At 41.1% G+C, this 13,849-nt stretch overlaps 2 protein-coding genes across 2 annotated transcripts in view; one reads left to right on the forward strand and one right to left on the reverse strand.

The window, feature by feature from the left end:
* Positions 1-2,000, forward strand: part of SDHC (succinate dehydrogenase complex subunit C) — a 38,819-nt gene extending 36,819 nt beyond the window's left edge. The window contains exon 6 of the mRNA XM_044671985.1: positions 841-2,000. Coding sequence (XP_044527920.1) covers positions 841-945 — 105 coding nt within the window. The 3' untranslated portion in view covers positions 946-2,000. The remainder of the gene's footprint in view (positions 1-840) is intronic.
* Positions 2,001-4,599: 2,599 nt separating this feature from the next.
* On the reverse strand, positions 4,600-8,316 carry CFAP126 (cilia and flagella associated protein 126). The gene is made up of 5 exons (XM_044675852.1): positions 8,290-8,316; positions 7,614-7,676; positions 7,302-7,382; positions 6,377-6,553; positions 4,600-4,920 (listed from the first exon to the last, which is right to left on the reverse strand). Exons 1-5 carry the CDS (start codon positions 8,314-8,316, stop codon positions 4,600-4,602), a joined length of 669 nt encoding a protein of 222 aa, XP_044531787.1.
* Between the last annotated feature and the right edge of the window lie 5,533 nt (positions 8,317-13,849).

Genomic DNA, 13,849 nt, shown 5'->3' on the forward strand with positions numbered 1-13,849 from the left:
CTTGATTTGAAATGATTTCCACTTCCCTTAGGGAGACCATTTCTGCTAATGACATTTTCCCCTACTGGTTCAGCTTTCTAATAAAACTCAGCTGATCAGTCTTCTCTGTACACAGCCTGGAGGCCAGGGCTTGCAGATTTCCTCCTTTGGTTCTAATATGTGAGAACTGAAGAAAGCCTGAGGCTCAGTTTTTGTCCTTGTTCCTTGCTTGTGGAAACCTTTAGAAAGAGGTCAGGAGCCTAAGGGCTTTTCTTAAAGCTTTAAAAATCTGCTCTCATTTTTGCTTTTCTCAGGGCTAAGCTGTGAGGTTGGACCAGGATTTTCCTTTGCTGCCTAAGTACATCCATGTGGATGCAGTCTTTCTGCCCGTCTTGGCTCCTTTCTCTGAGCTTTTCTCAATTGAATGATCCCTCAATCATTTAGTGAAGACTGTGCCTAACTACCTTGGGGAAAACCCTATTCATAAACCCTGGGGCCTCTCAATCACCAATCTATGTTGTCATACAGATGAGTGCTTCATATGAGTGTGATGAGGAAGTAATTCAGCTTTGAACTAATCTTTAAGGCTGCTCTTGAGTTTTTGAGGGTGAGCTTGCTAAAGAGTAGGCAGGTTTCCATAGTCATTCTAGGGGATGAGAGCTGTGCTATGGGTCTGGGTTTATGATATGGTCAGGACCTAGATAACAACCTAAGGTTTCTATTTGGCTTCTGTTTGCCCAGCTTGACCAGTATTTGTTAGAGAAGTTATTGCTGATGTTCTGATTTTGTGACCAATTTTCAAAATTTTGATTTCGTTAACCCTTCTAATTCCTTGGTCTCTTTTTTTGTCTTTCTTTATAGACGTGGGACCTAGGGATAGGCCTGAAGATTCCTCAGCTCTACCAGTCTGGAGTAGTTGTCTTGATTCTCACTGTGTTATCCTCTATTGGACTAGCAGCCATGTGAAGGGAAGACATATCTTCCATCCCCTCCAATGAAGGATTGAGTTTGCCTTCTCTGTTTCCTTTGGCCACCCCTTTCTTCTGGCCAGGCAGGGCAGAACCTTTCTGTTTTGCTTAGATCTCATTATGTTTGAAGAACTCCTTAAAAGTCTGGGTCATGAGTATTGGAGCTGTGGGAGAGTTTCCAATACTTTCCTCCCTAGAGAAAGCTGCATGATAAGAAACTCTTCCTCTTCTCCTCTCCATGCCCTCCTACTTCATCCAACTACTTTTCTTGCTCTGGGTTTGCCCTCTTTCCTCGGGCCTCCGAAGCCTCTCTCCACATTGGGTTTTGATTTGTGCTAAGGGTCAGCTGTTGACTGCCCTATCCTGAAACAGTAAAAACAATGCCAGCACTGTGGCCTCTGCCTTTGGGTTGGGGAGAAAGGCTTCAAGTGCCAGTGGCCGTGGGTTGCTGGCTTAAAGGACAAGGCTGCCCATTGGAAATGGCCCAGAGTCCTAAACCACCCACACTTCAAGAGAAAAGGGAACCAGCCTGTCTGGGTGGGTGTAGGGAGAGAAGGAAGGAGGGTAAGTTGACTCCCTGGAGGTCGAAGATGCTCTGTGGAGAGAGGGCAGACCACTTTCCTGGCCCAAGGGAAGGATTCAGAAGATTCTTGGTCAGCACATCAGGAGTTCTTTCTTTTCCTGGCACTTAGAGAAAAACCTCTTAATTTCATATTTTCCAATCAGGATTCATGTGACATCTTTTTCTGTAGTTAAATTAAAATCATCCACCATGTCTCTTTGAAAAATCTCCTTTATCTAGAGATAAAGAATGAGAGCTGGGGAGATGCCAACTGTTTTTACCCTCTAGCCAGGAAAGCATTTATTCTGTGAAGTTTTTCACATTAAATGAAAAAAAAAAATACAGCATGATATTAAGCCTCATGTAGCAGGTAGCTCCAAGGATTGAAGCAGGAGGGAAAAGAGTCCTAATTTGCTACAGGTCTCCAAACTCTGTTAAAGACTATGGTCTCTCTCATATTTTTGTTATGAAAACAAGGTCCAGGGAAATGAGTTGGGACCTGAGGGAAGTGGAGAGCTAAGGGCATAAAATACAATATTTTGGGAGAAGAGAGACTAAAAATTTAGATGGAGAATTATAATTAAATGGGGAAAATTTTCAACTTCTTTATATATAAAGTCAGGCTTTCCTATAGCCCCATTTCTCTATTTTGAATATTTTAAAATTTTCATTATTTTCTGATTACATGTAAAAGAATTTTTAACAATCTTTTTTTCAGAAATTTTGAGTTCTAAATTCTCTTCCTCCCTCCCGCCCTTTCCCCTATCTTGAGAAGACAAGTGATTTGATATCAGTTATATATGTGAGAAATGAAGCAAAATATTTCCATATTAGCCATGTTGCAAAAGAAACCATTAAAAAAAGAAAAAAAAATGAAAAAAAGCTATGGTTCAGTCTGTGTTCATTGTTCATCAGTTCTCTGGAGTTGGATACATTTTTCACCATGGGTCATTTGAAATTGGCTTGATCAGAGTAGCTGTGTCTTTTACAGTTAATCATCCCTATAATATTGCTGTTACTGTATATAATGTTCTGATTTTCTTTGTATCATTTCATATGTCTTCCCAAGTTTTTTTTTCTGTTGTTGTTGTTGTTGAATTGGCCATCCAGCCCTTCATTTTTTCTGATTTTATTTTTTTACTTTTTATGATCAATTTTTAAATTTAATTAATTAATTTGGAATATTTTTCCATGGTCACATGATTCATGTTCTTTCCTTCCTTTCCTTTCTCCCCATCTCATAGCCAATGAGCAATTCTCCTGGGTTTTACATGTGTCATTGATCAAGACCTATTTCTATATTATTGATATTTGCAATAGAGTGTTCGTTTAGTATCTACATCCCTAATCATATCCCCATCGAACCATGTGATCAAGGAAATGCCTTTCTTTTGTTCCCAGGTTTTTCTGAAACCATCTTACTCATCATGCCCGAAAGTAGCATATCACAAATATACCCTAACTAGTCCAGCCATTCCCCAATTGATGAGCATTCCCTCCGTTTCCAATTTTTTGCCATCACAAAAAGAGCTGCTATAAGTATTTTTACACAAATAAGTCCTTTCTCTTTTCTTTGATCTCTTCAGTTCCCTGAATTATGAGGTGGCCTTTTTCAATGACCACTGACTACTCATGGGTATGCTTTAGAAATAATTGTTTTTGATACCACGTCAAAGGAGATTGGAGCTACTGGCCAAAGAGAACATATAGATGAAATCGATTACATCAGCCTAGCTCAGCATTGGCAAGCCATTTAGAAACTGAGTGCCAAACTGCAATTTCAGATTACCTGTAAGCTCCTCCACCTCTACACACACACACACACACACACACACACACACACACACACACACACACACACACCCATCACCTAGACAGCAGAGGGAGGGAGGGCTGCTGGGTGGAGGGGCGGGGCATGTGGAAATTGTCCTCAGGCACAAGGGAGAGGGGGAAAGGAGCAGCTCCCTCTGGCATGTGTGCCATTTCTTCACCAACACTGGCCTAGCTCCTGGCATGTAGCTTAATAAAAGATGATTAAGTCATATGTCTGAGGCAATATCAGTAGAGTTCCCTCTGAGTTTTACTTAACTTTTTTGGGTGTCTGCCCCTGAAAGTCCTGAACTGTTCTATCCAGGGCCTGAGGAGATACTATATTTTACTCATTGGGCAAACTATCATTGCAGAATAGAGATAGGCACTTTATCTTTTCCTCTAGCTTAAGGACCTCAGCTCTTCTAGATTTTTAACTTTTCATTTGATTGAGATTTCTACAAAGAAACTAGGAAGATAGGCTGGCTGTAGAGTGAATGAAAGGACTTACCAATGAGTAATCCATGTACACTACTGATAGCATCTTGATATCAAGAGAAAGCAAAGATGAGCTGGGTTGTAATTTATTTTGAGAGAGTATACCCACATTGAGATTATAGATTCATTGCAGTATTTTACTGGAAGCAAAGTAGTAATTTTTCCTTTGTTATTCTGTGTATCCTTTTTTGCTTACCATTTTCCAGTCAGAATTCACATTATTTAACTGTCTTGAGTATTACTGTCATTTTCCTTTATGTCTCCTATCTACACTCTTAGATTGTAAGTTCTACAAGAACAGAAAAAGTGTTCTTTTTTAATACCTTCCCCCAAGGTTTGGTTATAAAGGTACATCATGAATACTTTTATGGTATTATTACTTTATTGACCTAAGCCACATGTTGAACTCTAAAAATTGCCTCTTAGCCCTCAGAACTCTATCCAAGGTCAGTAAGGTTAAATGAGTTGATCCTGAACTTTGCTTTTTGTTTCATTTTGTTTTTAGTTCTTGAGCAACTCAGATTGTTTCTTCCTCTGGAATCTCAGACTTTCCTAGCCTGGCCCAGTTAAAGCTAGAATCCTATGCTTGTGACCCTTTCCTTCCCACCTGTATTAAGAATGGCATATAGAGGATAGGAAGACCCAGTTTAGAAGAAAATTTCATATTTATTTTTAAAACTTTCCCTTATCCATACCCTATATAAACTTGTTTGACACTTCTGAAGTAGAATTAGGTTTACTCCATTATTCCCTTGAGACTTAATGGAGCTACAGTGCACTTATCTACTGTTGGAGTTCATCACTTTCCATATTTCTGTCTTGGATTTCCTGGCCCACAGGCTCAATACAATAACTAGGACAGGCCTCTGGACTCATGGGACTATTGGGAGAATTTTTTGAAGAACTGGAACAAGAGTTACTTCTCGAGTGGATTTGATTTTGGAGTGGAAGTGGGGCTGGGGAAGCAGCAGCGGGAAGGCCTCTTGAGGGTGGAGAATTTGAGCCTTGAGGGGATTGTGGAATCTCTTGTACAGCCTTTGGAGGAGGAGTCTTCCTTGGGATCTTTATCTTCTCACTCTTTCTAAGTGGTGCTGGAACGTGGGGCTGTGGGACAACAACAACGTGACATCAGACATCCTCTAGCCAATTATAATCCCTTATAATCCACCCTCCTCCCTTGAGATCAGAACAACCCCTACTATAGGTTTTATATCACTATTTTGACCTCCCCTCTGCTCTTCTGATCTTCAGGCCCATATTGATGACTATTTGCTGGACATTTCTCCTTTAAAGTACTGACATCAATTAGAAATATGCATTATTAAAATCACCTAAATTGTCAAGTTTATTACTTTTCCATATTTTAAAAAAACCAGGCAATGGGGGTCAAGTGACTTGCCCAGGGTCACATAACTAGGAAGTGTCTGAAGTCAGATTTGAACCTAGGAGCTCCTGGCTCTAGTCCTGGCTCTCAATCCACTGAGCCACCTAGCTGTCCCCCTGTCTTTCATATTTGAATGAACAGTAAGACCATTCATCTACTCACCTTGGCCAAGAACCAATATTAAGATCTGAATGGGTTCATCATTTAGTCCAACCCCTTCATTTTACATGGGGAAAACTGAGGTCCAGAGAAACTGGGTAGCCTTCCCAAGGTTAGCAAGCTAGTAGGTGGCAGAACCAGGACTTGGACTTAGGTCTTCAAAGGTTTGATTTTTCTGTTTCCATATATCCCTCGCATCTTAAATTTCCATGATCTCTGTACTCTATTTTTGGACCTCATTTAAAACATTACAGAACTATTAAGTGGCAGAATCAGGACTCAGGTCTTATAAGGTTAGATTTTGCTTCTACAAAATCTCTTTCATTTTCACAGTCTATTTTGGGACCTTAGAACCTCTTGCAATAGCCTCCTTTCCTATTTCTTGTCTTTCCTTACTCAAATGTGCATGTGACTGCCAGATTAATATTTCCAATACAAAGGTTTGTTAAGCTTGCCTTTCTCAAAAATCTTTAGTGACTGCCCAATGGAATAAAGCCAAACTGCTTATTATTTTGGTGTTCAGTGTCCACAACCAAAATTTATCTTTTTTAGTCTTTTCTCACATTATGCCTTTTCATATACCCAACACAAGTCAAATTGGACTTCTTCAAGTGCCTGAAATCTACCAAAATATCTGTTCTTCCATACCCACCCAGCTCACTGCTATGGGAAACTTGCTTTTCTCAGAGGATTGCTCCCTACTGTGGCTTATAGTCCCCTTTCTCAGACATTTATCTCATTCTACTTTGTATATTACAGTTATTGTGCACATAAGGGGCTCATCTCCCCTACTAAGCTAAGCTTGAAGGCAGGAATTCAGCCTTGTACTGATACCCCAGTGCCCAGAGCATAGTGAAAGCTTTACTGAATTGAATTCAGAACTGGGCAATAGATGGGCAGCACCAGGACAGGATGAAGCAGAGTGTTCTGATTGCTCCCCCTACTGGGCCTAAGGCACATCTCAAACACTCATTCTGATGGCAAAAAAGAATGGGTCAAGAATTTGGCTTTTAGTACATGGCCCTGAATGTCCGGACGAAGTCCATTGGAGGCTTCGAGCAAATCAGGGTTTTTCTGCACCCAGCTGATGAGTCTGTTGGCAGCGGTAGCAGAACGGGTAGTCAAGGTCACCCGAGCTGGCGGTATCTGCAGAGGCATTTGCCAGGTACTCATAAAAGTGCCCCACGGGCTGGTCTGCAAAGAAAGGGACAAGGTTAGCCGTTTCTTGTGGCCTACACTCGGGGACCCCCTATCTCCCACACTAGCTCCTTTATCTCTTAGCACTAGAAAAGGACCGGTGATGAAATGCTATCTACCTCCTGACAGATAATGGACCCAATGCAGAGTGAGACATTTTTTGACATAGCCAATGTAAGAATTTATTTTTCTTGACAATGTGTCTGTGGCAAGGATTTTGTTCTTCATTTTTCCCCATGAAGTGGGATGGAGAGAAAGGCTTATTAATTGAAAAAATTAAGTTAAATTTTTAAAGAAAAAAAATGCTTAGTTTCATCCTAGGTTGGACATGTAATTTCTTACCCTCTATACAATTTGAGCATATACACATACACACACAATCTATCGATCACTAGTTCCTGCCTCCCTTGTTTAAATTTGGGGTGATTAGGTTCAACATATTAGTGAGAACTCTCCCCTACATCCTAAATCAGTATCTTCATAAATACCCATACTAATCTTTAGTGATTCTCTGCTTTTGTTAGCCCTTAAGTTCCACAGAGATCACTTGGGTGTCTCCATATTATACTTATATTCTTTGCTTGGAGTAACTGAGTGAGGAATTGGGGGGGTATTCGTTTTACTGTGTAATTTAGATAAAGCTCTAGTCCTCAAGGTAGTGAGTTGGGGAAGGTGGAAGGACACAGCTCAGTATTATTATATCTCTATCCTGTGGTCTGTCTTCTTCAGGAATAAGGTATCTTACCTTGGAACGGGGAACAGAAGGTAGCAGGTGACCACGATCATTAGCAATGATCTGAGTATAGCCTTCATGGGCTTCAGGGAGCTAGAGGAAAGGCAAGAGAGTATGATAGTCAAAGAAATGGAAACTGGAAGTAAAGGCCTTAAAATTTGTTAGAAAGATTCACAAGAACTAAAGGAGCAGAAGAACTAGAAAAGACCTAAGGGAGAGGGGTGAAGGAACCCTTGGGAAAGGGAATGAAGAAGTGGATGAGGAGAGGTATACAAAGTCATACACTAGAGAAGAAATTTGGGGGAAGAGTAAAGGAAGAAGTACCTTTGTGGCTTCTTTGGCCAAGCACCAGTTCTGAAGATATCTTGGTTTAAAACTATTGTTATACTAGGGAAAAACAGAAGATTTTTGAGGGCATGAACAATCTCACTTTTGAATTTGTAATGATGTCCCTAGCATTTAGTATAACACCTAGCAGTCAGGCACTTTGTAAATATTTGTTGGTTGATTTGGCCATAGTACCTGTGCCCAGAAAACACAGCGCTTCAGATTCCACCCTCAGGCAAAAAAGCTTCTCTGGAGCCCAGAGATCCCAGGCATACAATTTTAGAAATTTAGAGATGAGAAAACCTAATTTCTTCATTTTGCACCGGAGAAAACCGGCATAAAACTATTAAGTGATGTCTCCAGGATTAAAGCTAGTAAAGTAGTGTAGCTGGGACTAGAACCCAAGTCTCTGAACTCCGCTCCCCTAAACTACAGAGAGTACCTTGGCTGTTTACGATGTAATCCTAATCCTACATGCTCAGCCTCTGGAGAGGCACTTTTTTTTTTTTTTGCCACCCAACACCCACTGAGCGCTAGATGTTCCATGGGACAGGGTGTCCACACACTTGGGGTTCCATCTCTTTGTCTGTCTTTAAGGGTATAGTAAGACCTTGGAGGGGGGCCCAAATCATATGGGACTGTGAAAAGAAAGGGAGGCCAGAAGGAAAGTTACCTGATTAGCACTGTAGTTAGAAGCCATGATCCCACAGTTTCTGCTGTTTACACCTGTTACCTAGCAACTTCAGGGAAGGCAGGCCTTCTGTTATCCCCAACCAGCAGTGACTGTCCGTACCTCCTACCTCCTCGGTCCAATCCCTTCCCTCCCCATCCTCCTTCCTTTCCCCAGCTCTCCTCCAGGAGCTAGACTCAGTAAAGGAGGGCCATGCAGTGGCCGATGAGGAGTAACACAAGGTGAACGCAAACCCCTCCTTGGACTTCCTCTTTATGCGTGTTTGAGTTTTAACAGTTTTCATGTTGTGAATCGGCCTTGTTCTTTCTGAGCCAATTGCCCTTCTTGTCTGTTTTCTCTAGTGCCATTTTTCACATGATGAAGCTTAATTAGATCTCTCCTCAAGCTGTCTGTAATCTTGTTTTACTTTTCACCATTTAAAAAAACTCTTAGTGTCACTTCTGAGACAGAAGAACAGCAAGGACTAGGCAATCATGCTTAAGTGACTCACCCAGGATCACACAGCTAGGAAGTGTCTGAGGCCAAATTTGAACCCAGGGGCTCCAGAACCATCTTTCCATTCAGCTATGATTTTCTTTTGTCTTCTGTTTTTATTTTTTTTAGCTATATACTTAATAACTACCACCAACCAACATAAAACAGTTAACTAAACAAATGCATTCAAAAAAATTATGTGCAAAACCACAAACTCCACATTGTTCACTAATGCTCCATTATCCATAGTACTCCCCCCAATATAATATAGTTACCCTGTTCATCCCTTCCAATTATATCCATTTTAGCCCCAACTCTGTCAGAGATCATGACTGCCACCCTTGTCTTTTCTGGATAAGCTGAGGCATCGTATATTCTGCTTCAGCTCCCCAACTTCACTCTATGTGTGTCTGTGATTTTCAGTGGTTTTTTTTTTTGGTAAACAACACATTGTCAGGTCCTGGTTTTTCACCCTTTCTGCTATCCATATTCTTCCCATGAGTGAATTCATTTACACTCAATGTCATAATTACTAGTTATTCATTTCCATCTACTCTGTTTCTCCTCACTGCTTGTCACTCTCTTCCTTACTTTCCACTGTTTCCCTCCTTACATGTCCAATTTCCTTTGACCAGTACTTCCCCAATTCATATCCCTTCCCAAGAATCCTCCATTATCGTCTCCCTTTGCCCTCTGGGTTCTGAATTTGCCCACTTTTCCAAAAGGTCCCTCCCTCTTTACCTTTTAATTATTTTATCCACCTTAAAAAAAATTCCTTCCTCATCCCCACAACAATGCATTTCAACTTTTTGATATAAGTTCATGTCTAAAAATCCTTCCTCTATTTTGTCCTAAGAGTACCTTTCTATCCCCTCATCTTACCCTACCACCTCTTGATATGTATTCCCCTCCCAGTCCTTGTCTTACCTCATTCCCCTTCTCTCCTCTTTCTGTATACATTAAGAAAAATTTTACCCTTCTAACTGTGTATGTTGTTCTCTCTTTATCCCAGTTCTGATAAGAGTAGAGTTCTAGTACTACCAGTCCTCCACCCCCTCCTTCCCTTCTTCATGGAAGTTCCTCTACTTATTTCTCCTCCATATGAGATAGCCATTCCATTCCTACCTCCTGCTGGCCTATTCCATTATCTTTCAGGCTCATTCCATTCCATTTACCTCAACTTCAAGTATTCTATCCATATACTCTCCTTCTAAATAGCCAAACAATGATGCCATTCCCAGGGTCCATAGATGACATTGTTCCATACCAGAATCATATAATTTGACTTTTTGGGTTGCTTATGATTCGTCATTTATTACCTTTGTATGTTTCCTTTAGATCAAATTTTCAGCCGAGTTCTCAGTTTTCCCTCAGGAACAGTTGAAATTCCTTTAGTTCATTGAATATCCATTTTTTAGTCTGTTATAATGATGCTCTTCTTTGCTGGATATGTTATTCTTGGTTGTAAGTCTAATTCTTTTGCACTATGAAATGCTATGTTCCATGTCCTACTGTAAGGAATTAAATTTTGGGGTTTGACTAATTATATGAGAAGTCTAAAATAATATGGTGGTTGTCCATTTAAAATATTATAGCTCAAGTCAAAATTATTTTTAATAGCTTTTATTTACAAAGAGGTAGAAAGAGTGAAAGTAGAGAAATGCAAAAAGAGGGTAGAGAAGATGTCTAGTCTATCACACTAAATATTGCTCCGGTGCTCAGCTTAGCCTGGCATGGCTTGTTAACCCTCTACTAGAGGACCCAGTGTTCCACCCATGCCTCCAAGGTGGGAAAGGCCTCTAAGGAACTAATCTCTCCAGAAGCAAGGAAAGGAAGGTCACTACTCACTCAGCCAAGAAATAGTTCAAGAGCCAAGGTTCCAAGTTGAAGCTGAGGTCCCAAGTCCAAAGTCATCTCCAAGAGGCAGGTCAACAGCCTAAGCTTCAAGTCAAAGATTCAAGCTGAAGACCTCCAGCCGAAGACTTTCAGGACTTTTTATAGTCACCTCCTGTCTCTTCCCTTCTTCACAGGAGCCAGTCACAGCTTCCAAATTGCCTAGCACTGCCCAGGGGGGCAATGTCTGTAGGAACTCCCTTACTTAGTATTAAGTAGAAGTTAAGTAGGGTTTCAGTTTAAATTAGATTCAGATTTCAGATTAAATTTGGTTGATTAAAAAAAAGTTACTGATGGATAGACAAAGAAATTTTGATTCACCCTTTGTACTACATTCTTTCAATGTAGTAACTGCTAAGCTAGTATGAGGGTTAATTGATTTGCCCAGGGTCACACAGCTAGGGAATATCTGGTGCCACATTTGAACCCAAGACCTCCTGTCTCTGGGCCTAGCTCTAACATCACTGAGTCATATAGCTGCCCTCTTCTGGGTTTCATTTAAAGGAAGAATGTCAATGTTGATATGATTCAGTAATATGCTTGTTCTTTGGTCATTGGAGAATTCCAACAGTCATGTGAGTGTTTATAGGCAGACTAAAAATAATGTAGTGCTCCCTGCCCCATTTTCCAAAATGTTACCACCATTATTATGGGAGAAGAAAGGGGTAGCAACAATGCTTCCTGTCCTCACTGAAAGCCTCATTTCTAATGATAACAGACAAAGTGGGCTATTGGGTGAGTGACAAGGAGTCAAGTACTCTGAGCTAGAAGGTTTTTTGGGGAGGTGAATGGGTCAACCTTTAAAAGTCTCCAGACATTTTACTATGACTGACAAATCAGATGGCCAACAAAAAATCTATTTTCTGTTTAAAAATATCAATATAGAGGGTTGATACTAAGCTAGGAAATTTTGTAGACAATTAGACAAGGTAGGGACTCATGGACATTTCTATGTTCTTAATAATTCTGCATCATATGATGCCTTGTATTTATTCAGGATCCAGTGATGAGAAGATGTTTCTTTCCTTTCAAAATTGTCAGATAACAGTACTACTTACTGGAGACTAGAGAAAGACCCCATTTTGGTTCTGGTGTCTTGACTAGTTGAGCACATTTTTGGATTGAATTACACCGTCTGACCAGGGACCTTGAATCCATTTTTAAGTAAGTCCTGGAGTAAAGAGCAGTTCTTGGAGAGCAGGCTTCCAGGACAGGAATAGGAAAGCAAGCAGAGGAAGTCCCCAAGGGTTCACAGGTGGTAGAAGTGTTAACTCTGCCTTGAATCATGTGAAAGGAAATTCTTTGAATTCTTTGTATGTTCTGAGTTTACACTTGTGAAAGTATAAACTCCCTCCAGTCTAGCTGGATTTAACACTTTGGTTAACAATAACTTAAGTACCTCTACTTAGTACCTCACTAGGTTGTGAACACAGGGTTAACTCTCCTTTGTCCAACTTTCTGACTAAATCAACACAAGTTCAAACTAGATGGAAGAGCTCACAAACCACAAATAGAGAATTCACACCCTCAGAATCTCAACCAGCCAGGAAACTGTGAACCCTTTTGATGAGAATTCACACCTCCAGAAGGTGAGAAGTGGATCCCACAGAAACTCCCTCCCCCCCTGGGCAGTGCTGGGCAATTCGGAAACTGTGATTGGCCCTTCTGAAGAGGGGAGGGACATGAAGCCACTATAAAAGGCCTGAATTTCTGGGGCTAGGGAGATCAGCTTCAAGAGGAGTTTGGCTTCAAGAAGGAAGGCAGCCTCAGGAGTCTCCTTCAACTTGAGTCATCATCTTGACTTGCCTCTTGGAGGGAACTTGGGTGAGTGGATAGCTGGCTTTCCTTTCCCCTCTTCCAGAGAGGAACAAATGATTTTTGAACTCAGAATTCTTTTTCCATTAAAAATAAACTTCTCAAAACTGAAGAAGAGGGAGACATTATATTCCCCCTCTACAACTCCTGGCTTGAGCTATATACTGGTTACTCTAACAGAGTGCTACAAGGTGGGAATCTTCTTGGAGCAGCAGACCTTGGAGTGGCAATCCTCCAGCAAGCAGCAGACTTTGGAGAACAAGTTTCCAGGGTTAGGAGCAGTGAATCCAGCACTAGGAGCAAGCCATTCATTCATTCATTCTTCCATCCTGAAGAGGAGTTCTCAGCCCCTGAGCAGAAATGGCCACCATTACAATGATTTCAAGCACACATGACAGACTGATAGAAAAAGAGAAACAGGACATCTACCTGCGACAGATGAAGAAGTGTCGTTTCCAGATTATTCCTGATGGCAACTGCCTTTACAGAGCTGTCAGCCAGGCAGTTTATGGGCACCAGAATATGTACCAGGACCTTCGGGAAAGGGCTGTCAACTGCATGAGAGGCAACCTTGACTTCTTCACGTTCCTCATTGAGGGTGATGCAGAGACCTTCCTTTCCAAAGCAGCACAGGATAAAACCTGGGGTGGATACCCAGAAATGCTGGCCCTGGGGGATGTTCTCAATGTCAACATTCATTTAACCTTAGGAGGCAGCCTGGGGAATCCCACTGTATCTACAAGCCTTCATTCTTTGGCTCCAGAGGACTCGAGCAGGAAAAGTATTTGGCTAAGCTGGCTCAGTTATGGGCACTATGACACAGTACTGGATTACTCTCCTCCTAAATCAGAGTATGACATTTGTTACAGAAAAACTGGAAGCAGAAGAAAACAGAAGAAAAGGCGTGCTCCACCTGCTAGACACTTTGCCCAGAAAGAGCTTGGCTCACCAAATCCCAAAGAATGAGGCCAATGGAGACCATACACTTATGCCTGCCCACAGGCACACAGCTTAAAGCAGAAATACCTCAGATTCATCAGGGGAACAATTATAAGAGTGGGATAGCTTCCTGAAGGGAATTGTAATTGATTGGCATATGTGAATTGTTATTAAAGTATGTATCTGGATTAAGAACCATTTCGTGAAAACATTTGATTGATCACATGTTTCAATGGGTATATGATTGGGATGTGGATTTTAATTGATCACTCTATTGCAAATGTTAATAATATGTAAATGGGTTTTGAACACGGATACAGGTAAAACCTGGTAGAATTTCTTGTTGGTTCCAGGAGGGGGAGGGGGGGGAAGGAAGGAGGGGTGGGAAAGAACATGAATCATGTAACCAAGGGGGGAAAAT

Source organism: Gracilinanus agilis, chromosome 4 (assembly GCF_016433145.1).
Source record: "Gracilinanus agilis isolate LMUSP501 chromosome 4, AgileGrace, whole genome shotgun sequence".
NCBI classification, from domain to species: Eukaryota; Metazoa; Chordata; class Mammalia; order Didelphimorphia; family Didelphidae; genus Gracilinanus; species Gracilinanus agilis.